The sequence below is a fragment of the Cucurbita moschata genome, unplaced genomic scaffold (assembly GCF_002738365.1).
Source record: "Cucurbita moschata cultivar Rifu unplaced genomic scaffold, Cmos_1.0 Cmo_Scf00027, whole genome shotgun sequence".
In the NCBI taxonomy this organism is placed as follows: domain Eukaryota; kingdom Viridiplantae; phylum Streptophyta; class Magnoliopsida; order Cucurbitales; family Cucurbitaceae; genus Cucurbita; species Cucurbita moschata.
In genome coordinates, this window is record NW_019268543.1 from 1,690,151 (window position 1) to 1,713,293 (window position 23,143).

At 37.8% G+C, this 23,143-nt stretch overlaps 6 protein-coding genes across 7 annotated transcripts in view; 3 read left to right on the top strand and 3 right to left on the bottom strand.

Moving 5' to 3' along the window:
• LOC111462705 (protein MEMO1-like) overlaps positions 1–1,202 on the top strand; it is a 5,221-nt gene extending 4,019 nt beyond the window's left edge. Inside the window, exons 7-8 of the mRNA XM_023106404.1 lie at positions 418–592; positions 701–1,202. Of these exons, the coding sequence (XP_022962172.1) occupies positions 418–592; positions 701–826 (301 nt within the window). The 3' untranslated portion in view covers positions 827–1,202. The remainder of the gene's footprint in view (positions 1–417; positions 593–700) is intronic.
• A 238-nt stretch (positions 1,203–1,440) lies between these two features.
• On the bottom strand, positions 1,441–7,798 carry LOC111462704 (hydroxyproline O-galactosyltransferase HPGT3-like). 2 transcript variants are annotated; one of them, XM_023106403.1, is made up of 13 exons: positions 7,782–7,798; positions 6,382–6,649; positions 5,866–5,929; positions 5,573–5,622; positions 5,153–5,349; positions 4,111–4,171; positions 3,882–3,954; positions 3,478–3,601; positions 3,302–3,389; positions 2,992–3,042; positions 2,813–2,884; positions 2,338–2,450; positions 1,441–1,707 (listed from the first exon to the last, which is right to left on the bottom strand). In XM_023106403.1, the coding sequence occupies exons 2-13, from the start codon at positions 6,504–6,506 to the stop codon at positions 1,685–1,687; spliced, it is 1,041 nt and encodes a 346-aa protein (XP_022962171.1). In that variant the 5' UTR covers positions 6,507–6,649; positions 7,782–7,798; the 3' UTR covers positions 1,441–1,684. The 2 variants fall into 2 exon arrangements, with proteins under 2 accessions (XP_022962171.1, XP_022962170.1); XM_023106402.1 differs by lacking the exon at positions 7,782–7,798 and having other exon boundaries at positions 6,382–6,699.
• Positions 7,782–11,434, top strand: LOC111462701 (probable glycosyltransferase At5g25310). Its single transcript, XM_023106398.1, has 4 exons — positions 7,782–8,133; positions 8,215–8,378; positions 9,614–9,965; positions 10,624–11,434. Exons 1-4 carry the CDS (start codon positions 7,792–7,794, stop codon positions 11,281–11,283), a joined length of 1,518 nt encoding a protein of 505 aa, XP_022962166.1. The 5' UTR covers positions 7,782–7,791; the 3' UTR covers positions 11,284–11,434.
• Positions 11,435–11,607: 173 nt separating this feature from the next.
• LOC111462706 (adenine phosphoribosyltransferase 5-like) lies at positions 11,608–14,080 on the bottom strand. The gene is made up of 6 exons (XM_023106405.1): positions 13,839–14,080; positions 13,605–13,715; positions 13,091–13,183; positions 12,861–13,010; positions 12,444–12,575; positions 11,608–11,855 (listed from the first exon to the last, which is right to left on the bottom strand). The coding sequence occupies exons 1-5, from the start codon at positions 13,927–13,929 to the stop codon at positions 12,445–12,447; spliced, it is 576 nt and encodes a 191-aa protein (XP_022962173.1). The 5' UTR covers positions 13,930–14,080; the 3' UTR covers positions 11,608–11,855; position 12,444.
• Positions 14,081–19,400: 5,320 nt separating this feature from the next.
• Positions 19,401–20,692, top strand: LOC111462707 (auxin-responsive protein IAA29-like). The gene is made up of 4 exons (XM_023106406.1): positions 19,401–19,842; positions 19,921–20,171; positions 20,262–20,352; positions 20,457–20,692. The coding sequence occupies exons 1-4, from the start codon at positions 19,673–19,675 to the stop codon at positions 20,515–20,517; spliced, it is 573 nt and encodes a 190-aa protein (XP_022962174.1). The 5' UTR covers positions 19,401–19,672; the 3' UTR covers positions 20,518–20,692.
• A 969-nt stretch (positions 20,693–21,661) lies between these two features.
• LOC111462702 lies at positions 21,662–23,029 on the bottom strand. Its single transcript, XM_023106399.1, has one exon. The coding sequence runs from the start codon at positions 22,972–22,974 to the stop codon at positions 21,856–21,858; it is 1,119 nt and encodes a 372-aa protein (XP_022962167.1). The 5' UTR covers positions 22,975–23,029; the 3' UTR covers positions 21,662–21,855.
• Between the last annotated feature and the right edge of the window lie 114 nt (positions 23,030–23,143).

A 23,143-nucleotide genomic window follows, 5' to 3' on the forward strand; every position in this document is an offset into this window, starting at 1 on the left:
CCCCCCCCCCCCCCCCCCCCCGAGGTTTATAAAACGCCTCTGCTAGGGGAGGTTTTCACACCCTTGTAAAGAATGTTTCGTTCTTCTCCCCAACTAACGTGGGATCTCTCAACTTGTCTAGTGATGTGACAGTTGTGGTTCTTGATTGGATGCAGATGGCTAGGTTTGAATGAGCCTCAAATGTAGCACATTTAAGTAAAATATAGTCGACATTATATTAGACTCGATCCTCTAGCTTTATACTCTATTGCACAAAAGGTGATTATTTTTCATTTCATCACTGCACTCGTTGCCATTATGTTGATGCTTCTTGGATGTGTATGAAATTTTTAATTCTGAAATCTCACATAAATGGTTTGAGTTATTTACTATCATTCTTGTTCCGAATTTCATCTGACGTGTGCTCGTGCCTCTTAGGTTCAACTACATGCATTACGACAAGAAACATGGGGCAATATACAAATCTATCGAAGCTTTGGACCACATGGGCATGGATATAATAGAAACAGGAGATCCTGAAGCATTCAAGAAGTATCTGCAGGAGTATGACAATACCATTTGTGGTCGTCACCCTATTAGTGTATTTCTTCATGTAAGTGCCTGAAAACATTCCAAAACATATGCATATTACTTACGTTCCGACTTGAAAATGAGATTTTTGTTTTGGATAACTGATGATGGATTGCTTTTGTTCCACCAGATGTTGAAGCACAGCTCCACAAAAATAAAGATCAAATTCCTTCGATACGAACAATCCAGTCAGTGCAAAACGATGAGAGACAGCAGTGTGAGCTACGCGTCGGCTGCAGCGAAGGTGGATGCTTGAATTAAAGCTGTGTGAATTATGGCTATGAAGAAGATCCATTGATTTATAATCTTCTCCATTGGCTCTGCCTTAACCTCTAATATCATGCATTTTACTTGATCAACGCTTGTTCTTAAATTATATGGCAGTCTCCCCCTGTTACATAGCAGTGATTCAGGAACCTGCATTGTTAATGTGTTATTCTAGTTTTTGTTTCATATTCATAAGATTTATTCTCGGTCGGACTCGGACTTGGACTGACCTGACCGTTGGCTGGAACTGGAAGATGTCTCATGTGTGGCTTCCCAAATGAAGCCAGGAAATAGACAAGATTGATGAAGGGTTTTCTGATGAATTTCTCAGTTTGTTAATGCAAGTGAAAGAAATATGGATGGTCGATGTTGGCTTTTACAATTTATTAATGCCAGTTTGGAAGGATTTTCTTCCATATCCTCAAATGTTCTTGAACCTTTTCAAACCCAAAAAGACGAACACTCCCTAAGATTTCAATGAAGAACAACTCCAAGAGCTCCGGAAGCACATAAAAATCAGCTGCATTACAATTCTGTTCCAAGAGCTCGAATAAGTGTTTCGGTATATCCATCACATGTATTTCAATGACTGTTATTTCGGCATATCCATCACATGTATCAAACTAATTTTGGCTTTCTATTATCAACAAAAGGGCATTCAGGTCAGTCAATCAGTCACTATTAGCTCTACAAAAACAAAATGGCTGTGTATCTCAGCATCCGAAAATAGGAATCAGGTGAACACGTCGAGATTCCCCGGCATCAGCTGGAGGGTGAACTCAGGCACATAAACCCGTCGCAAAAGAATTGTCTAATTGTCTAAGCTCCGCAAAATTTGCTGCATGTCCTAAACCATGGAACACACCTTGTCTGGAAAAAGAACATGTCCACAACTGGCATAAGTGTATATAACAACAAACCAAAAATTACCTTACTATGATTTGAACAGTTAGTAATTTCACCTGGTGGAGTAAACTTCATAAACCACTAGTGCCTAAGGTTTATAACGTTTCATATGATTTTTATCTCTATTCTTATGAACTTTTACTATCCTGTTAATAATGTATTTATTCATTTAAACCCTTCACGTGACTCGTACTATTCATAATTTCATTAACTGCTACTTGAACCTAGAAATCTTAAGGATCAAATAAATAAAAGGTCAGAATTTTAAAAAAATGCTATAAATATCAGAAACCAATTTGCAAATTGAGTTCAAAACTAAGTTATAAAAGTAAATGAATCATATATCTGTTTCTACTTGAGTTTTTGTTTTCCTATGTGCCCGTTGGGTAGTCATAAAAAATGACCGCAAACTGAGGGTGAAGATTAGGGGGTGGAGTTTGTATGATGAGGGGGAAAGATGCACCAGAGCACCTTTGATCAGCTCTCATCAGCAATCCAAATCAAAGGTAGTATTTTAAAACAAAACTTCAGGAAAAGTTGTAGAAATACGAGAAAAGACCAACTACCACAGTAATGGTATCGAGTCATATTCACCTTGTCTAATGCTACTGCAGCACAGTCGATTATCATCTATATGAGTAGCCTGGAGACCAATCATCCATGACCCCATTGATACATCGTCATGTGCGTAAGTCTTCAAAGATGCACTGCAAATAACACAAACAATCATAATACATGACATAACCAAGAAATATTTTCTAGAAAATACATGACATGACATAATAAGGTTCTTTTATATTTATAAAGCAGAATACTACATTCAAATGGGAGTGAATTTGTCTTAAAGGAGTATAATTTTGCACATGATAGCTTATTTCCCGGTTATGACAAGGAAAATCAGAACAAATATATGTTCTAACTTCAAATAGTTAAAAGAAAGGCTGCCAACTTTGCTGATGACAATTCTACAGGAAAAAGATAATTAAGAATGGAATCCTAAACTTCTGAGCATGAGATATATCTTTCATTTGAGTAAACCATTTTCTGGTATTTGCGTTATTGAGATTACCTGTTAATATAAATATACTGAGCCAAATTCTTGGAGAGGATAATAAGCGAACCAGATGCATGCTGGAAGTACCTAAAGCATAAAAAAATTGATCACATTTTACATCCGCAGTCCAGGAAGTATTCGATATATTTGAAGAAAATAACTACAATATTTCTTCAAGGAGGTAGATTACATACGATTTCTTGTCTCCAAACTTCCACCATTCTGGCTCATACCAGTCCTTTCCCCTGAAAAAAAAAATTAGCATTTCAACAGATGAGAGCAGAGAACACTTGCTACATTATGTAAGCACCATCATAAAGTTTAATTATCAAAACCACGAGTGCCAAAAATCTTGACCGTGCGAAAACAAATAATGACAGAAATGGAATAACAGAAATGGAATAATAGAGGTCATACATCCGCATTTTTATGAAAACAAGATATTCTTTCAATCAATACATCCGCATGCATTTTATAACAGAAATGGAATAATAGAGGTCATACTCTTCAGCAATCACATCTCCAGATTTCATGCATCCAATGTAAGTACCATCTTGTCCACGACGATGTTCAAGAAGCTCAATTAAACCCTCTACTTGGCCAAAAACAAGTTTCAATTAATCACCAACCCGTGATAAATGAATTTCTTAGAAATAGAGATTGTTGATTAGATGATCAACCAAGATCAAGGTCAATGTTGTCATCGACTTTCACGTAAAATTCTGCATCCCAATTTTGAACTGCTGTAATGAAAAAGAACTTGGCCTTTTTAGGCAACTCATCATCAGCTTCTTCATGACCTTCCTACAAAATAAAGGGAATGCGTCGGTGGCTCGAAGAATCACATCAAACATATGTATGAATTAACAATTCTATATTTTGCACAACATCAATACATTAATGCGACACTCCTTAACAAACCATCGACAGATGATATTGTCTAGAATTTAGACCACAATGTAAACAAGTGAACATGCAGGCGCAATAATAACTACCATGAGAACCATGAACAAAAAAAGTTGAGTTGCTAATTCTAAGTGATTGAATAGGTGATATACGTAAGGCTAGAACTTTGATTACATACAAGTATCAAGAAGTCCTTAGTTGAATGGTTTTCCTTGTCAATGTTGCGGTCCAAGGTATCACCTCGGTTTGCACTGCCAATGCCAAATCAATAAAGTTATGAAAGGACATACACAGAAAATAGCTATGAAGTACAACAATAACGAGATAAAGAACACAATGCCATCAAATAAAAAAAATGGCAGTGAAGAACATTGATATGAAAATAGAGTTGAAAGTGGAAGGAAAACCTCCGACCAATAACAAAGCGTATAACCACCCCTCTTTCCTCCAGCTTTTTCAATGCATCACCTATAAATGCCAAAAGAAATATGATCATACATCATCAATTACATGTTCAATCCACCCATTCCTGAAAATTAAACCAGTAAATATTTCTTGGATAAGTTACAATTTAGCCCATGAACATGTGTCTATTTGGTCTCTCAAACTTCAAAATTACAACTTTAGTCCTTGAGCTATAAAATTTTTTAAAATTCACGGATCTAGACACAAAATTGAAAATTTAGAGTTCTATATTAGACATAAAATTGAAAGTTTAGGGATATATTAGATATTTTTAAAAGCTTAGGAACCAAATAGACACCATGGACACAAACGTCGAAGTTCATATTTTAAAGTAATTTTATAAGATTAAAATATTCTAGCAGATAATACATTTCTCTATAAATACTTTATTATATCCTTAAAATAACACATTTCTGCATCGCAAAGATGATAAGATTTTCGTGTTGAATCCAAGCATCACTCTCGCTCTAATCCACAAACTCAATTCAAATATTAAATTTCAAGATCTATTTATGTGAAGCGTGGCTTTTCCTCTCTTTTTTATCCCCTGCTCCTGTTTAATAAACCAGGTTGAATTGCGATGAGATCTATTATTACTGCCCACCTATTACAGGCCCCTACAGTAAGAGGAAGTCTTTCATTTACGAGGAAACATGTCAAAATCAACAAAATCAGTTACAAACCACTGATACCATGACATGCTAGATCTCATATGATTGAAGTCTGATATGTGGATCACTCCTAGAGACTATTAGAATCATAAATACTGTTTACTTGAACTAAATATTCCAATGGACCTTTGCTAGCTCAAAGGTAAAAAACTAATAGGTAACTAATTTTCTGATACTCTATTGAACCTCGGTCATTATAAATTTGGGATCACTGGAAGAGTTAAGTGCCATAAGACAAAAAACAGTTGTTTTAAATGAAGCTCAGCGAGTTGATTCACAGCCCCAATCAAATAATATCTAAAACTCGACTGACCTTTTGGCATCCAAGAACCTCTGAACGCATTGCGCCTCAGTCGACTTCCAAATCCGGTATGAACACCGATAACAGCAAGGAGCTTACGGCTAGGTTCAGAAGAAGATCCACTTTGTCGCAGTTGATTCTTCAGGTACCCTTGACTCTTTGCTAATGTTAAATCCATCTCCACTTCCACAATTCTCCTCTCCAAATCTCTTAATAAAATTATATAAAACTTTTAATTCAATAATATGTAAAACAATTTAGATTGGTATTTATTTTAGATACTACGTAAATAAAAACAAATTATACAAAGAAAGGGAAACAAAATGTCCAGCCCTCACAAGAAAGACACAGGAGATCATTCGTAAGAGGGAATGTTTCAAAACAAAGATTGGGTTTGACGTGAGAATCAAGAAAGGAAAATTAGGCATATACTTGCAACCCAGGACTTGCAGCTTATCTTCAACGCTCAAAATCAAGGGTCTCTGCATACAATAACATAATTTTAATGAATTAAGGGTACCACGCTAAACAATGAATGACAAAATCTCCAGATGCATGGCGAATTAAGGGCAGGACGTGGAGGAAAACGATTACATGTAGAACTAGAAATGCTAGCAATTAGCCAATATGAGTACAGTACTCATTCAAATTTTCAATTCAATTAAAATGGCCACGAAAACTGGCAAGAATTCCAGTGTATTTCTCTCATAATTTAATTAATATACCTGGGACGCGTTCTTCTGTAAGAGACTAGCAAGTAATTTCCTATTTTCTGCATCCTGCCATAGCCTGAAGAAACCAGACCAAAAACAGGCGGTACAAATGAATTTATAAGCAAAAGTCAATTGAAAGAAATGCAATAAATTCTCTCTCTCTCTCTCTCTCTCCCTCTCTCCCTCTCTCTTTCCCCAGGGCGGAGGGGTTGGGGAATGCATTTCCGGTTGATCAAATGATCATGCAAAAATTACAAGCGAAAAATCCCAAAATAAAAAAGAAAACAGCTAGTACGGCAACGAAGCCGGCAGCCAATGTGAAGAAGAAATACATCGGCCTGATCGATAGCCAGGTCAACTTCGATTCAAGAGTGAAAACCAACCGGAAGATCCAATTCAACCTAAACGACAGTGTACTATGACTGTGTCTCAATGTTCCAGATTCAGATTCTACCGTTCAACATTATCAGGGGAGCGCAAAGAAATTGGAAAAAAAAAAAAAAAACCGAAAATGGAAGAAGCGCATACCTGCCAGCAACATAAAGCCAAGCAAGACAAGAGAAGAATGCCATAAATATAGAAGGTTTGGAGGTGTAGAGAGGCTTGGATCGAGCTCGCCTTTCGGGTTTGACGGTGGTCGGCAAACTCTCCATCTCGTCAATCTTGTGGAGCAAGAACGAGAAGGAATCGGAGAGGGATTGGTTCAAACACAGAGATTGTTGGCGTTCATAATACACAGACGAATTGCCATAAAAGGGAAACAGAAACAAGGAAGGAAATCGGTAATGCAAACTAACTGCAAAACAAGGAAGGAAGAAGACGAGAGTTGAGATCGAATATTGTATTTTTCAAAATTAATATTTATAAAAAAAAATCACAAAATTAACAAATTTATTTACTCTTTTCACTAATTTTAAATTAAAAATTTATAATAAGATTAAAATTGAAAACTTATATCATGACCGATTATGTATCAATAAATTTAATATTTGTTTCTCCTATGTTTATCTTTCCACGTATGCAATGAATTGTCTTTGTCTTCACTTTCACTCAAAATAGTAAGTGATCTGGCTTTTCTTTTTTTCTTTTTTCTTTATTTAATTATTAATAAGATAATTCAAAGTAACGCTCACAAGTCCCAATTCATTAATAACATACCTTAAAAAAAATCACCGTTAATAATTCAATAATATAATAATAGTATCATACCTAAACGTTTAATTTAATCAAATTACACTTCAATATGGTAATTTTGACTTTAAACTCCTAAAATTTTTATAATTTAATTTTCTAATAAATTTTCGTTCAAAATATCATTAAAAAATTATTTAATTCAACACTCTTGGAAAATTGATAAATTTTTTTTTTAAATTACAATATATCAAACTTAATATAATTAAAATATTTAATTAGATTTTTTTACTGTAACATTATATTTTAAAATATATAAGTTTTAGAGAGAAAAAATAAATGTGTATATAATCTTCGTTCCATTTTCAATTTTAATAATAGAGTGAAAATACTTTTTGATCCTTCTTCATTTACGGTATAAATGAGGATTCATACCTCAATCGAGATAAGTTTCGATAAATGGACATTTATAACCCTTACTATTTATCAAATAGTTTAATATAATTTATATTTATATAGAATTTTATATTTAAATATAATATATACTGAAATAATTTTTTTAAAGAAATATAATATATTCCAATAAAAACAAAGAAATAAATTAGATAATATATTGCCATTTTTTAAAACAAAGATATTTATTTATTTATTTAGAAAAAAATCTCAAAATTGAAATCTCAATTAAAAAAAGGAAAGCAATATTTCAAATATTTGATTTTGCCAAAAAAAGAAACAGAATTGAGAATATTTTACCAAAATTAAAAAACAAATAAGAGAAGGGTATTTTGGGGAATTACCCTAGTGCCCATGCCATACGATCCGGAGTCGACTCAAGTCGTCCCGACTGGCTTCATATTAACTTCCACAAGCCTACTGCGATATCTTCCTCAGCCAAAGAAGAAAAAAACAGAGACAACAATGGAGGTTTTTCACCTGCCGACTACACCACCACTCCTCACTTCGATCGCCGCCGCCTCGATTCTCCTTTTTCTTCTCCTCTCCGACAATTACTCCGACCGATTCGCAACCAAATCTCCGCCTCCACTAAAATCCACGCACCTCCACCAATTTCCTCCGATTTCCGATCGATTCCGAGCCGTTCACTTGCCGGAAATCTCCGAGGAGTTTCTCGCTCATCGCCTTAATCTAGTAAGAAATCAAACACTGATTATCTTCATTGAATGAATGAATTAATGAAAGCTATTAATCGATGCATGTATGCTTCTTCAGAGAAAAGCGATGGAAACGAGATTGACCAGAGACGAAAAGCTCGAACTAGGGCTCGCTCGGGCTAGGGCGGAAATTCGCCGAGCGGCGAAGGTCTCAAACTTATCGACCACCGTCGATTACGTTCCTTCTTTCGCAGTTTATCACAATCCCCGCGCTTTTTTTCAGTGAGTAAATCGGTTTTTAATCAATTTTCACTTTTAAAAAACCATATTAATAATAAATTTGCTCCTAATAATTAACATTTTTTTTGCTATAATCATAAATTAGATGATGTTTAAATATAATATATTTTATTTCTTGATGTATTGTTAAGCTTTTATTTATTTATTTATTTATTTTTGGGAAAAGAAATTACGTGTCAATTTTTATGTTTACGTTTTTTTTTTTTTTTTTAATTCCCTTTGTTGGGTGTAAAAATGAGTGCCACGTGGGAATACTTATGGTCAAAGCGTCTGTGGGGGGTTTTATTTACGGACTTCAGGCGTGTTAAGTGCGCACACTCGATTGCACGTTACTCAACTTGCGACAGTGAAAGCCACAGCCTTTCTACTCATTACTCTGTTCTTTTTCTCTATAATTATGAATTTAATTACCTTCGATCATTTTTTTTTTTTGTTTAGTCCACTAACCCAAAATCATTGTGTAGCGGTCCTAGTCTACCACTATTAGATATAGTTTACTTTGATTTTTTTCGAAAGGTTTTTAAAACACATATATTAGGGAGAGGTTTGTACACGCTTATAAAAAAAATGTTTTGTTCTTTTCTATAACTGAGGTAGAATCTCACAATTCACTCTTCCTTCGAGGTCTAGCGTCCTCGCTAACACTCATTCTCTTCTCTGATCAATGTGGGACCTCTCAATTCATCCCCTTTCGGGCCTAGCGTCGTTATTGGCACATCTCCTCATGTCCAACTAGGCTCAGCTTACTCGCTGACACATCACATTGTGTTTGTCTCTTATACCATTTGTAACCATCCAAACCCACTATAGTAGATATTGTCCGTTTTGGCTTGTTACATATCACCATCCGCCTCATGGTTTTAAAATATGTATGCTAGGGAGAGGTTTTCACGCACAAATAAATGCTTAGTTCCTCTTTAACTGATATGTGATCTCACAATCTACCATCTTCGTAAGGCTAATGTCCTCGTGGCACACTGACTATACTTTTATATTGTCTTCTCTGTGCTCTTTCTCAAGATTTTAGAACACTTCTACTAGCAAGAGGTTTTCACAGGGGACGACATGAATCTCGTAGATTATGATGGAGTAATAATAATTATAATGAAGAATTTCCCTTGGAACTCACGGAACATTATACAACTAATACAAGCTTGACGCAGAAGCCGAAGCAGGTTAGCTTTTACAGAGCATAACTAATGATTATGGTTCAACAGGAGCTACGTGGAGATGGAGAGAAGATTCAAAGTGTACGTGTACCCGGAGGGGGATTTGCCTTTAACCCACGACGGGCCGTGTAAGAACATATACACAGTGGAAGGGAGGTTCATACATGAGATGGAGCATGGGGCGAATGGGTTCAGGACGGCGGATCCGAGTGGGGCTCATGTTTTTTTTATGCCGTTCAGCGTGGCTTGGATGGTTAAGTACTTGTATGAATATGGAAGCTTTGATCAAACGCCGCTGCGGGTGTTTGTGAGTGATTACGTGCGGGTGGTGTCTGAAAAGTACCCATTTTGGAATAAAACAACTGGGGCTGACCACTTTATTGTTTCATGCCATGATTGGGTTTGTTTCTCTTTTCTTCCTTACAAAGTTACCTTACTTTTATGTTTTTTTTTTTTTTTTTGTCCGAAATTGTTCGGAGAGTAGTCCCACGTCTTAGATCTTAATTAAAAAGTTGATCATGAGTTTATTAGTAAGAAATACATCTCCATTAGTACGAGAAATTTTCAGAAACCAAAAGTATAGGCATAAGAACATGTGTTCAACTTAGTCAAGTCAATAGCATTCTCAAGTGTAACAAAAGGTCTTTTGTTGGAGAGCTCTAGAGAAAGACTCCAACTTCGATTAAGAGGAAGTTGTTTGAGAGCTTCATAGGCCTCAAGAAGGCTGTATGATTTACTTTGTTCGAGGGAAGGATAGTTGAGAGAGGAGTCCCACATCAACTAATTAAGGAGTTGATTATGAACAAAGGGTATACTTTGTTCAATAGCTCTAGAGAAAAAGTCGAGTCTTTGATTAAGGGAAGACTGTTTGAGAGCTTCATAAGCTTCAGAGGATGTTCTATGATGTACTATGTTCGAGGGGAGGATTGTTGGGAGAGGAGTCCCACATCAGCTACTCGAGGAGTTGCATAAGCTCTTACGCTCAAAGTGGACAATATTATGCTATGTCGTCAGTTTTAACACAATTTTCATTATTTTTGTTTCCCATGAATGAATAGGGTCCAATTGCAACAGAAGGAAACCCCTTCCTCTACAACACATCCATCCGCGTCCTCTGTAACGCCAACTCCTCCGAAGGATTCAACCCACAAAAAGACGTCAGCTTACCGGAGATCCACCTCTACGACGGCGACATATCCCCGAAGCTACTGTCGCCGCCAGACACCCAACGTCCCCACCTAGGATTCTTCGCAGGCGGTAACCACGGTCCAATAAGACCCATAATCCTAAAGCACTGGAAAGACCGCGACAGCGACATCCGTGTGTACGAGTATCTCCCAAAGGGGCTGGACTATTACGAGCTAATGCTGAAGTCAAGATTTTGCCTGTGCCCAAGTGGGTACGAAGTGGCAAGTCCCAGAATCGTGGAGGCAATTTATGCTGAATGTGTGCCGGTGATTATTTCGGAGAAGTACGTTTTGCCGTTCAGCGACGTGTTGAGATGGGAAGGGTTTTCGATTAAGGTGGGCGTGTCGGAGATTCCGAGGTTGAAGGAGATTTTGATGGGGGTGTCGGAGGCAGAGTACAAGAGGCTCAAAGAGGGTTTGAGGATTGTTCGAAACCACTTTGTGTTAAACCGTCCGGCTAAGAGGTTCGATGCTTTTCATATGATTTTGCATTCGATTTGGCTTAGGAGATTAAATGTAAGACTTGCGTAGCTATAAACTACACTTCATTGTACTTTAGGAGATTGGGATGGATGCCTTGAAAGTGTTCATTTGCACTTAGAAACATTGATATATATATCTATACTGACAGATGTTGATAGATAATGCTAGAAATACTAAGATTGAGATACCCCCAATGATTCGATTTCACCACAGGCCAAAGCCTGACACTGAACAGTGGGTTTGAGCGGTTATTAATGGTATCAAAGCCAAACATTAAACGGTGTACCAGCGTCTTCGCTGGCTCTCATGAGATCCGACGTAACATGCTGATATTGGATCATCCAATTCACGTAGAAATGAGAGACATCATGGTTGTTTTGAATATCAGAATCTGAGAATAGTTTTGTTCATTAAAGATTTGGTTGAAATTAACAGCCTGGGGGAAGAGAGGACACATAATTTAGCACTAAAAAAATAGTACAATGGACCCAACTTTCATTCATCGCTGCTCAAACTTTGAACGCAGGAATCAAATCTCTCAGTCTCTGTCTCTGTCTCTGCCTGTTCGCTCAAGCATCATCTCCCTCAATATCAGCCTAAGCAGAAGCAAAATCACCCACCTGCATACACAACACACACACCCTCACCTTACTTTTCTTCAAACCCTGCTAATACTAAAAAACGACGGTCCCTTTTAACTTATATCACGATCAACTTCACGGTTTAAAACGCGTCTGCTAAAGAGAGGTTTTCACTCCCCTCTCTAACCGATGTGAGATCTCACAATCCACCCCCTTACGGGGCCCAACGCTTTCGCTGACACACAGCCCAATGTCTAGCACTAATACAATGTCTAACAACTCAAGCCTACATTCACAGATATTGTTTGTTTTAGCCCGTGTTGCCGTCAGTCTCAGTTTTAAAATACGTCTGTTAAGGAGAGAGGTTTACACACCCTTATAAGGAGTGCTTGATTCATTTTCCAACCCAACAGAGGTGGGGATCTCACAATCCACCTGCTTTAGGGAGGTCAGCATCTGGTTCTAATACCATTTGCAACAGTCCAAGCCCACCGCTAGTAAAAAATGTTTGTCACGTCTGTTAGAAAGAGGTTGTCACACTCTTATAAAGAATGTTTTGTTACTCTCTTCAATTAAAGTGGGATCTCACCCGGCATGCATGGAAGAATGTAGCTTCTCGGGAGTTACCTTAGAAACGATCATCCAATTGGCGTGGCTCAACAAGGATATAAAGTGGCTTTCCATTGAGCCTGCGCTGTCCCTTAACTTCGCGCAATCCAACAACACAGGCACATTCAACGACTTCAGCACCCATCCGTTCTACCAACAAAACAGAGAGACATCAAATTAATAAAATAACGATGGACCCACTAGATCATAGTTTTAAGGGAAACATAATCATGAACGACAATCATTTTAACCAAGAAATCTAAACACTATGATTGATCCAATATTTTGGTTTCTAGTTCAGACAAAACCATGGACGACAAAAACAACCAACGTTTTCCCACGGACTTGCTGCTTTTAAGGTTAGAACAGCAGCAAAATCCAAAAAAACTATCACTTTTCAAAGATCGTGTTCATATGTAAAAGAATCTAAAATACCCAGAAGCTTGATTGCTGCTGATAACGTTCCACCAGTGGCCACTAAATCATCGATAACCAATGCACGTTCCCCTGCCTTCACGGCATCATTATGCATTTCTAAGCAGTCGGTTCCATACTCCAAATCATAAGCTTCTGATATCACTTCGCCTATGACACAGTAAACAATGGCTGTGTGCTTCAAAAAACAGGAACTTTTGGGGGATTTTGCAGTGATGGAATGAACTTACCTGGAAGCTTTCTGGGTTTTCGTAAAGGAACGAACTTGGCACCAATGGCTAAGGCAATCGAAGGGCCGAACATGAATCCCCTGGCTTCTACCCCTGCATTTCAGAGCATCCCACGAACAGGGGATTAGCAAATCAGATCGGTAATTGAGAAGAAAAGGTTTATAAAAAACCCATAATTTCTTGGGACAGCATTTTTTTTTTTTAAAGGGTATGAGATGTCGACAGCAAAGTACAAGAAGAAAGTTTTACTTTCCTTCAAACAACATCGAATGAGGTGTTTGAAAGAAGAGAGAGAAACACTAAATTCAGTAAGATAAAGAAATTTAAAAGACAAGAAGAAGAAATTCACAGCTCTAAAAACAGGGGAAACGAGAAAACCCACGAAAGTAGGAAGAACAAAATCTGCAGAACTTTCCATCCACGAAAAAAGGAAAAACAGAGAACAAAAAATCCTCAGACAATGTCGGCAAGAACAAACAGAAAATAAAAAAAGACAAAGAGATGAGAAGAAAACCAGCAACAACAGAGATGTTCATGCCCCTGTAACGATCGACAAAAATGTCAACAGTATCCTTAAACGCCTTATGATCCAGCAACAACGTTGTAATATCTTGAAACATGATCCCTATCAGCAAAAACCCAAATCAAAATGAATCTCAACTTCAATTTAGAACCAACAAAAACAGAGCACTCTGCCCATCCCAATCAAAAACTGTACAGAAACCATGAAAGAGAAACAGAGACAAACCAGGCTTAGGGAAGTGAGGAACAACTCTAATGGCTTGAGATATCCCCTGAAGCCTCGGGTCTCCCTTAAGACCATTTTCAGCTGCAAACATTGTGTTTCTCCTCGAAAAAGCTTGAGAAATGGTCAAAAGAACCAGAAACAGAGGTCTTCAATGGCGGTTTCCGTCCCAAGAAAAACAGAGGAGAGGGAAGGCGGAAGAGCGGCGTTAGGAAAAGATCGCTGTTATCTAAGATGTTCGAATAATGGAGTGTCTTTTAATATATTTTGGGGCCTTTTTTTTTTTTTTTGTTTTTGTTTATCAACGTTGTCCCGACCATAATACCTTACAACAGATAATTAAGGACCTCTACCCATCATCCCACGCGCAACACCAAATCGCGTGTAGTTCACCCCTCGAGTAACGCAACTCCATTTTTGTTCCGAAAAATATAATTTAAAATTCCAAAAATAAAAAAGGAAAATGTTACGTGGGTTTTTTAGTCTTTTAGGACATCAAAAGAACAAAGAATCCATCGTGAAAAGCGGAGCCCCGAGATTTTGACTACCTGATTCGGAATCCAGGGTCCGACTTTTCATAGAGCCCCGCCCCGCCCCGGTTTTTACTATTATTATCATTATTTATTTTAATAATTTCCTGATTTAACCTTCCAACTTGTTTCCAAAATCTATAAAGATTCGCTCACCTTTTTAAATTTTTTTATTTTAATTTAGATTTTCTAATAATATATATATATATTTAAAATTTAGAAATTAAATTATGAAATTTAAATAATTAAATTTTGAGCGGGAATGGATATTGTATGAGGCAATATTGATAGCAATAAATACATTAAATTCATTTATGTTGGTATCCACGTGTATAAAAAATAATAGCAATTGGGATTTGAAGGAGGTGAAATTAACTATCAAAAGATATGATTCACCGCCAAAAAAATCTTTGAAAAACCTCCATAAATATTGATGTGATGTATCACAAAGAGTGATTTTCACATTTAAGTTCGAGATTTATTGCAAAATTTAACTTCAAAATATCAAAATCAGGGTTCCATACTCGAACATGTTTTAACAAGTTCGATCTCACCTCCAACCATAATAATTTAAATATGTGAGATCTTACATTGAACAGAGAAATTAAATATTTTTTAGGAATAGCCGTTATATGAAAAATCTAAAGAGGACAATATGTACTAGTGGTGAGGTTGAACAGTTAGAAAACAATGTATTTAGTCCATGCTGAGTACGTATAGAACAATGACTAAAATTAGAGCATAATCTACAAAAATCATTAGTCTATGAACTATAACGAAAGAGTACAAGCAATAATAGAGGGAAAGTAATAGTAAACTTTTATGTACATGTTTTTTTTTTTTTTTGTAGTGATATGGATCTTCAATCATGCGCAGTCATAATTGACTCAACATACGACCACATCACGAAAAGATTTTGTGTAATCTTCTCAAACTCTTTAACCGATTCAAGCTTGAACAAAGTCAACTTTCTCATAGTAGTCACTCGGGTAAGGTTGAGTGCTATGCAAACCAAAAGACGTGTTTTATGATGCAATTTGAAACAAAAAAGCAGAGTTGTATGAATTAATCTCACCTAAATGTCCATTCAAAATTGAAATAAAGTTAGTGAGAAAATAAATGTCCATAAAGAGGCATGGGGTTTGTAAGGGCCACGCGTGGGAATGGGAAGTGGGAAAAAAGGACACACCTTTTTAAACACAGTTTGAGTGAATCTAAGCTACTAAGGCTGATGCTGAACCAACGTTGTTAACCCACAATTTTTTTGTTTTTTTTAAGAATCCTATGTTTCCAAATCTAGATTCTACATTCAACCAGAACAATATCAATTAGTGATGGACTTGGATTCTTACAGAGAGCTTCTCAACCACGAATCATCATAGCTACTAACACGACCAAGTTCATTGGATGAGTTTGATATCATTTATGATCACGAGAGTATCGGATTAATATCCATGATATCGATAAGGAGTTGTAAAGTTATTTGTCATGTGAGTTTGCTTTTAAAAACATCATTGGAAAACACAATCTTTTATCATAATTTTGTGTCCAAGTAATTAATTCCCTCCTTGCTTCTTTCCTTTTCGTAACATTTATTTTATATGAGAATTAAAAAAAAATAAAAAAAGAGGTAAAACCGTGAAAGAAAGTAATGAATGGGTTCCTTCCAAAATTGCCGATAGAATTTGGGGGAAGGGGGGGGGGGTGACAGAGAATCAAGTGGCAGTAGATTTTCAGAGATTTGGAGGGTGGTCCCAGGAAAGGTGGTCCCATCACAGCTAAGACAACGTGGCAGCTCGGAATCTGATCACACCGTACACGTAGCATGATGGAAAAGACCTAAGTCCCCAACCTCCACAGTGTCATTTATTTCATTTATGACTTTTGTCTTCTTCTGCATTTCCCCATTGACCAACCAACCAACCAACCAACCAACCATTTCTTCTTCCTTTTTTTTCTTATTTATTTATTTATTTTTAAAAAAAGACACACTGTGGGGCCCACCCCGCCTAGATACGCTTGACGTCATCTCTTACCATCTTCCAGACTCATAATAGCCAAATCACACTGTTATACCCGGCACGTGCCTCCCACGCCCTTCCCATTTTTTTTTCCCAATACTCAATTTATTTTTTATTTACCATAAATAATAAAATAAATAATATCCAATATGAATATATATATAATTTGAAACTTTTGGTGACAGTCCAAGTATCAAATCATTTTGACTCATAAGCGTTAATACAAAAATAAATAAATAAATAAATAAATAAGACCTACACGACAAAAAATATAAAACTTTTTATATTAAATGTGTTATATTCAATTTTGTCTATATTATATACTTCCTTTTCCATTTCAATAACAACCTTTTTTTTATTTTATATTTTTAAATTTTGTCTCCATCTATATAAAAAAATAATAATAATTTATTTAAATCAGATTTTTCCCAATATTATATTTACAAATGGGCGTGAAATAAAAACAAAATCCCTTACTCATTAAACCATATTCAATATTATTTATAAAAAAATTAAAAAAAAAAAAAACAATAAAGGTGGGGCCTGGATTGGAAGATGAGAATTTATTTATTTTAAATAAAAAAAGAAAAAGAAAAATAATGTACAGAAAAAGAACTGTAGAAGGGCACGCGAGAGGGAACTAACACAGAAACATGATAACATGATCATTAAAGACCAGCTTTCACATCTCTCAGATTACAACATCCCGCTTATTTTCAACCCTCCAGATTTCCTCCAACTCCTTTTTGGCTTCAATCCTAACCGTCCATTTTCATTCTCCAATATCTTTACCTTTTTCCCCAAGTCAAACGCCTTTTTACCTTTGGTAAATAAACTAAACAGTAAATTTCACCACACGGCCGTCTTTTTTTTTTTTTTTTTCTTTTAATTATTTTTTTCACCTCTTTCACATCACACACTTGCACGTGAATCCAATCACAATAAAATTTTAATCCAATTAAGATTCAAATAATGGTAACTAATAATCCCATTATAACTTAATTCATAATAATTCTCTACTTTAACGATAAATAAAAAATAAAAAAGTAAGATTGTCACAAACTGTTGACCCTACGAACAACTCAACTAATAGAGTAGTGGCGTAGCGAAAATGATGATCTTTATTATTATATTTTGTGGGCTCCACGTGTTTTGTCAATTTATAAATTATGTAAAATAAAAATAATAAATTAGTTAATGTTAATTTTTTAAAATGTTTAAATAATTTTTTTTCTTAGTTATATTAATTTAATAGAAGGGAAGGTGGAGAGGTGAGGAAAGAAATTAAAAAGGAAATATGATGAGTGGATATCTTTAGAGAGTCACATCTGAGAAACCTAACTCGAACTAATAATTTAAGTGAACTTTATAGCTTATGATCGCCCACACTTACATTATTTTAAATTTTAAATTATTATTATTTTATTTTATTTTTGGTAAAGAATAAGTTAAAAATAAATAAATCTTTGTTATAGATTTTCCACTATATAATAATGAGCTGTTTGATTGAATCTCTAAAGCTTTAGAGGAAAAGGAAAAGGAGGAGGGACCTTTTATTTTTCTTAGCTGTTGCCCATCATCTTTTTTTTCGTTCTTTATTATCATTATTATTATTTAAATACAAAAGCCTTCCAACTTTTAAGCTACTGATTTAAATGGGCTGGGCTGGGCTGTCGTAGCTGTACAAAGCCCATTAACTGAACTATATGGGCCTCGATGTCGGCCCAATTCCAGGTTGGTTATTTTCTCCTATTATTAATAAATAAATGAAAATTTTCATGTAAACAAAATGATAAAAGATCATAACTCCGCCCTGGTCGCCCACATGACGGCCGCAACCTGAACTCGCCGAGCGGGGAGAAGTAGATTTTGTCGAGAGCTAGCCTAACCGATCTGTTCGGCGACGGGAGAGAGATTTCATGGCAGATTTCTGAGAATTGATGCGATTAGGGTTAGGGTTAGGGTTTCGGGGACGGAGAATTTGGGGGTTTTGATGGAAATGGAAAGCGGAAGGGAGGAGGCCATGATTACACAAGCCATAGCGGAAGGGAGGAGGCCATGATTACACAATGGCGGATCTGATCGGATAGAAGATCGAGAAATGGGGCGATCGGAGGTTCTATCGACGACATTCAACACGCTGCACAAAATTTGTAGAACAGATTGGGATTTTTATCGCACGTGCCATGCGCGTGCCTTGAGCTATTGGGCCCAACTTGGGGCTGTCTAAGGTATGGGCTTTTGTTTTCCCACTATATATATCAACTAAGATAGGGAAGGTAGGGGCGAATGAGAATATTGCAGCGGCAGGGGAGGTTAGAGAAGACAGTGACTTGATCTCATATTGGGTCGGAAGCCATGGCGTGGGGCTATGGCGGAGTTAAAACTCCAAACCGACCAACCAAAAACAAAAAGGCAGTAGCACTAAACCCCTTGTGAATGAGTCTATGCTTACCCAATGGTGTTCACGTGGACTTCACAAGCATGGGTCTTCTTTCCTCTTTTGTCTTTTAGCTTCTTTTGTTTCTGCCACGTGACACATCATCCCTTGACGTGTCCTCCTTATCATCTCCCATATGCATCTTCAAATTCATGTACTTCTTCCTAATATAGTCATTTTTGAGGTAGGCCGTTGCAGAATAGGGAATTTGTACTGCCACAACAAGTATCAAACTAGGATTCTTTCATTCATTCAATTTCACACCACCCCTGTTTGCTTTTCTTGTTTTCTTTCATACATTTCAAATACCTTTCTAAAAGAATGTTCGTTTTCCTCCTCGATCCATGTAGAATCTCGCACCATTTATTCCTTTCTCCATTTGAAGTCGACCCATCCATCCATCTCCCTTAAGGTCCAGTATTCTTATTGGCACATCATTTATTGTAACATCTATTTGTGGAGAGATTTTTACACCCATATATAGAATATTTCTGTGATGTTCCCACGTTGGTTGGACAAGAACAAAACACCCTTTATGAGGGAGTGGAAACGCGTTTTAAAGCCTTGAGGGGAAGCTCGAAAGGGAAAGCTCAAAGAGAACAATATCTGCTAGCGGTGGATATGCGCCGTTACAATTTCGTGTTCTACGTTGACGAATTGAGGGGGATGTCACATTAGATGAGCAGAGACAGGCAGGTCCAACCGCACACGCCCCGCGGCCCGTGTATCACATTTGCCATCCTTTTTCCTGACTCAACCTGCTCCCCTGCTTTTTGTTTTCCCTATATATATCACTCATTTCTTATGCCTCTTCCTTTAAGCTTCTCTTGAAAACCTGAAACTGAAATGGAGCTCCAACTTGGCCTCTCCCTTCCCCTCCATAACTATGCTTTTGAACATCCACGCATTGGGAATGAGCTGCCCCAAACTTTGCCTCTGCTGTCATGGAATGATAAGCCAAAGGATGATGACGGTTCTCCCCACCCCGAAGGAACACACTTTTCCACCATTCAAAAGTCAGTCCAAACTAATACAACTCTTATGATACTTTTAAATTGCTGTTATTAATTATGTCACAGTTTCATATGATGTAGAGAAGATGAAGAGAAGAACCCATCAGTCGGGTGGCCACCGATTGAGACATGGAGGAAGAAGGCGCTTCTCCAGCACCCTCAACCGCCGCAGACGGTGGAGAATCGCAGTAACCAAAATGGCGGACCAAATTCATTGTTCGTGAAAGTGAAGATGGAGGGGGTAGCAATAGCAAGGAAACTCGATCTAAGGCTCTATCACTCTCATAACTCCCTCAAAACTGCCCTCATCGCCATGTTCACCACATCTAATTGTAAATTATCCACTTTTTCACATTCATTCCATCAACCCCACCAGAAAAATCATAGTATTTATCCATAAATTTGAATTCTTTCTGTCACAGATGAGGCAATTGATAACAAGTGTTGGGATTTTACTCTGATCTATGAAGACGAAGATGGGGACTGGCTTCTTGCAGAGGATCTTCCATGGAAGTGCGTTCTTAAGTTCCATTCACTCTCTTTTTCAGGGGAAAAAGACAGCAAATGGCTAAATTCTAATTTATTCTCTCTGATGTTTGCTTTGTTTTTTGCTGCAGCTCCTTCGTCGAGTCTGTACGGCGCCTCAAGGTTCTGGTTCGAAAAAGAAACAAAGAATAAAGTTTGCATATACGACACAAATTATTTCTGAATCATATTCCACATGTAATCATATATAATATATATTAATAGCATCAATTGTTTAGAAATATTGTCGTTACTACAAAAGTGTGGAGCTATGTGGTCGAAATTATTCTATATAATAAGTTATTTGGGATTTGAGAACCATTATTTTCTTCTTAGTTTTTTTCTTCCAAATAACGAAGTAAAAAAATGAATAAATTTAAGATTAACCAATGTTCGTCCACTTTAATAGATATTGTTCATTTTGATCTTTTACGTATCGTTGTCAGTCTCATGATTTTAAAGCGTTTATGTTGGAGAGAGGTTTCTACACTCTTTTCTAGAGCCAGACACCAGACGGTAGGCTAGTGACACTCCCTTCTCCAATCGATGTGACCTAGTGGTACAGAGCCAGCCGGTATGCTAGTGACACTCTTTCCCTTCTCCAATCGATGTGATCTAATGGTACAGAGCCAGACATCAAGCGGTATGCTAGTGACACTCTTTCCCTTCTCCCATCGACGTGATCTAATGGTACAGAGCCAGACATCAAGCGGTATGCTAGTGACACTCTTTCCCTTCTCCCATCGATGTGACTTAATGGTACAGAGCCAGACACCAGACGATATGCCAGTGAGGACGCTGGCCCCTAAATGAGGTGGATTGAGTTAGACACCAGGCAGTATGCTAGTGAAGACGCTGGCCCCTAAAGGAGGTGGATTGAGCTAGACACTGGACAGTATGCTAGCGAGAATGTTGGCCTCTAAAGGAGGTGGATTGTGAGATCTCCAAACACCAGGTGGTATGCTAGTGAGGACGCTGGCTCCTAAAAGAGGTGGATTGAGCCAGACACCAAGCAGTATACTTGTGAGGATGCTGGCGTCTGAAAGAGGTGGATGAGGATGTTGGCCCCTAAATAAGGTGGATTGAGCCCAGACAACAAGCAGTATGCTAGCGAAGACACTAGCCTCTATAGAAGGTGGATTGTGAGGATAACGTAAAATGTCTTATGGTGAGGTTAAAAGTCGGCTAAAACAGAGTACAGATATGAAATTTATTCTTCAAAACTCAAAAACAAGTAAATTTTTTTAATATTTGTTAACCTTTAATTTTCTTTAGAACGTAAAATTTTGATACGCAATTGAACTTGAGTATTATATTACTTGAGACATTTGAAATTTTGAAATATCGGCCATGAGCCTATCTCACTCCACCTCTCTTCGCTTCACTTTTCCTCGTACATGTCTGTCTATTCCTCTGTTTCAACCGACAAGACATTTGAACAATATACAATAAGCTTTATATAACCCTGTGTTTCTCTGTATTACACTTCCATCAATCTCTTAATATGAAGTCCATGGATATGTTCATCAATGGCTGGAGCGACTCCGCCGAGAATTTCCTTGCAAACAAGAACGGGTGCTCCCCCTGAGATTTACCCACCGGCCAATTCCGGCCGCCGCCGCCTCTTTGCCTACTTTTCATTCTAATTCTCATTCCACCGTCGCCGTATCTCGGCCGGGCCATTCTCAATTCGCGTATCAGGTCTTGTCCCACCTCAGATGCCTCGTAGGTACGGGGGTGGCCGTCTAAGCTCCCGTTCCAGTCCACGTGTGTAAGTGTGGCCGGCACAACCCCTCTCCGATCCCACATGTTTAGTAAGGTCGGAAAATAGTTCTCCTCCGGGTAACATATGTACCATCGTACACAAGGCAGCTTGAATTTCGACCAAACCCTCTGATCTCTCACCACTAACCGCGCGTGCCGCCGTGTCAGGACCCAAAACTGCGACCCAATTCGAAAATCCGCCAATTTAACCACCGGAAGCATCACATCCGGGCCACGTACCGCCCATCTATCAAACGCGCCGATTTCATTTCTGAGAATCTCGATGAAGCTCTTCTTGGAGCGAATTAGCGTTCTGTAAGTGAAATTAAAGGAATGAAGAGGAATGCAGGAGGGGGATAAAAGGGCAAACATGGAATTAGCAGAATCATGAAGCAGAGCATGAGCGAGAAGGCGGCGGGCAGCGGCGGCGAGAGAAGGGGAAAATCTCTTAGTGGGTTTGGAGGGGATAACCCGGTGGGCGAATACGCCGGAGAAAGGAGGGTCATATTCCCCGGCGGGATCGGCGTGGATATAGACATTAAAAAGATCGGGTGGAACGTTTTCAAAGAACAATTCCCAAAGAGGAGCAAAAGGGAGAGGGGAATTCGTGAGAAACATGAAGGCCAATTTGTGACTCGGCGATGGGGTAGCGTTGACACCGGCGGCAAGTGGGAAGAGAAAATCGTCATCCTCCGGCGGAAGTTTGGGAGATTGTAATGGCAAAACAAAAGGGTGATCGGAGGGGTCGCCGGAATCAATGGTGGTGAGGCTGTTGATGGTAAAGAGAATGGCTAAAGGTAGGCAAAGAAGCACAATGATGAAAGAAAGTGGGTTAGGGAACAGCATGGCTTTCAGAGTCCGCCGGAATCCCAGAATCCCAGCGCCGCACAGACAAGACAGAGCCGCCCTTTACAGAGGAAATGTGAAGCGGCGCCGTTGAAACCGGCGAGGAGGTTAGATCTGAGTCATCGACATTACAGAATGGACGGGCAGGATTGAGGCAGAACCGACACGG

Coding starts and splice junctions, on each gene's coding strand:
- LOC111462704 (XM_023106403.1), bottom strand. CDS start 6,506: ATGGAGAGTTTGCCGACCACCGTCAAACCCGAAAGGCGAGCTCGATCC. Junction 5,350..5,572: donor CTGCAAGTCCTGGGTTGCAA/GTATATGCCTAA, acceptor AATTTTATTAAG/AGATTTGGAGAGGAGAATTG. Junction 3,955..4,110: donor CGCTTTGTTATTGGTCGGAG/GTTTTCCTTCCA, acceptor TGGCATTGGCAG/TGCAAACCGAGGTGATACCT.
- LOC111462701 (XM_023106398.1), top strand. CDS start 7,792: ATGCCATACGATCCGGAGTCGACTCAAGTCGTCCCGACTGGCTTCATA. Junction 8,134..8,214: donor TCGCTCATCGCCTTAATCTA/GTAAGAAATCAA, acceptor ATGCTTCTTCAG/AGAAAAGCGATGGAAACGAG. Junction 8,379..9,613: donor AATCCCCGCGCTTTTTTTCA/GTGAGTAAATCG, acceptor ATGGTTCAACAG/GAGCTACGTGGAGATGGAGA.
- LOC111462706 (XM_023106405.1), bottom strand. CDS start 13,929: ATGTTTGCAGCTGAAAATGGTCTTAAGGGAGACCCGAGGCTTCAGGGG. Junction 13,011..13,090: donor AAAACCCAGAAAGCTTCCAG/GTAAGTTCATTC, acceptor ACTGTGTCATAG/GCGAAGTGATATCAGAAGCT. Junction 12,576..12,860: donor AGCAGCAATCAAGCTTCTGG/GTATTTTAGATT, acceptor TTTTGTTGGTAG/AACGGATGGGTGCTGAAGTC.
- LOC111462707 (XM_023106406.1), top strand. CDS start 19,673: ATGGAGCTCCAACTTGGCCTCTCCCTTCCCCTCCATAACTATGCTTTT. Junction 19,843..19,920: donor CACTTTTCCACCATTCAAAA/GTCAGTCCAAAC, acceptor CATATGATGTAG/AGAAGATGAAGAGAAGAACC. Junction 20,353..20,456: donor GCAGAGGATCTTCCATGGAA/GTGCGTTCTTAA, acceptor TTTTTGCTGCAG/CTCCTTCGTCGAGTCTGTAC.
- LOC111462702 (XM_023106399.1), bottom strand. CDS start 22,974: ATGCTGTTCCCTAACCCACTTTCTTTCATCATTGTGCTTCTTTGCCTA.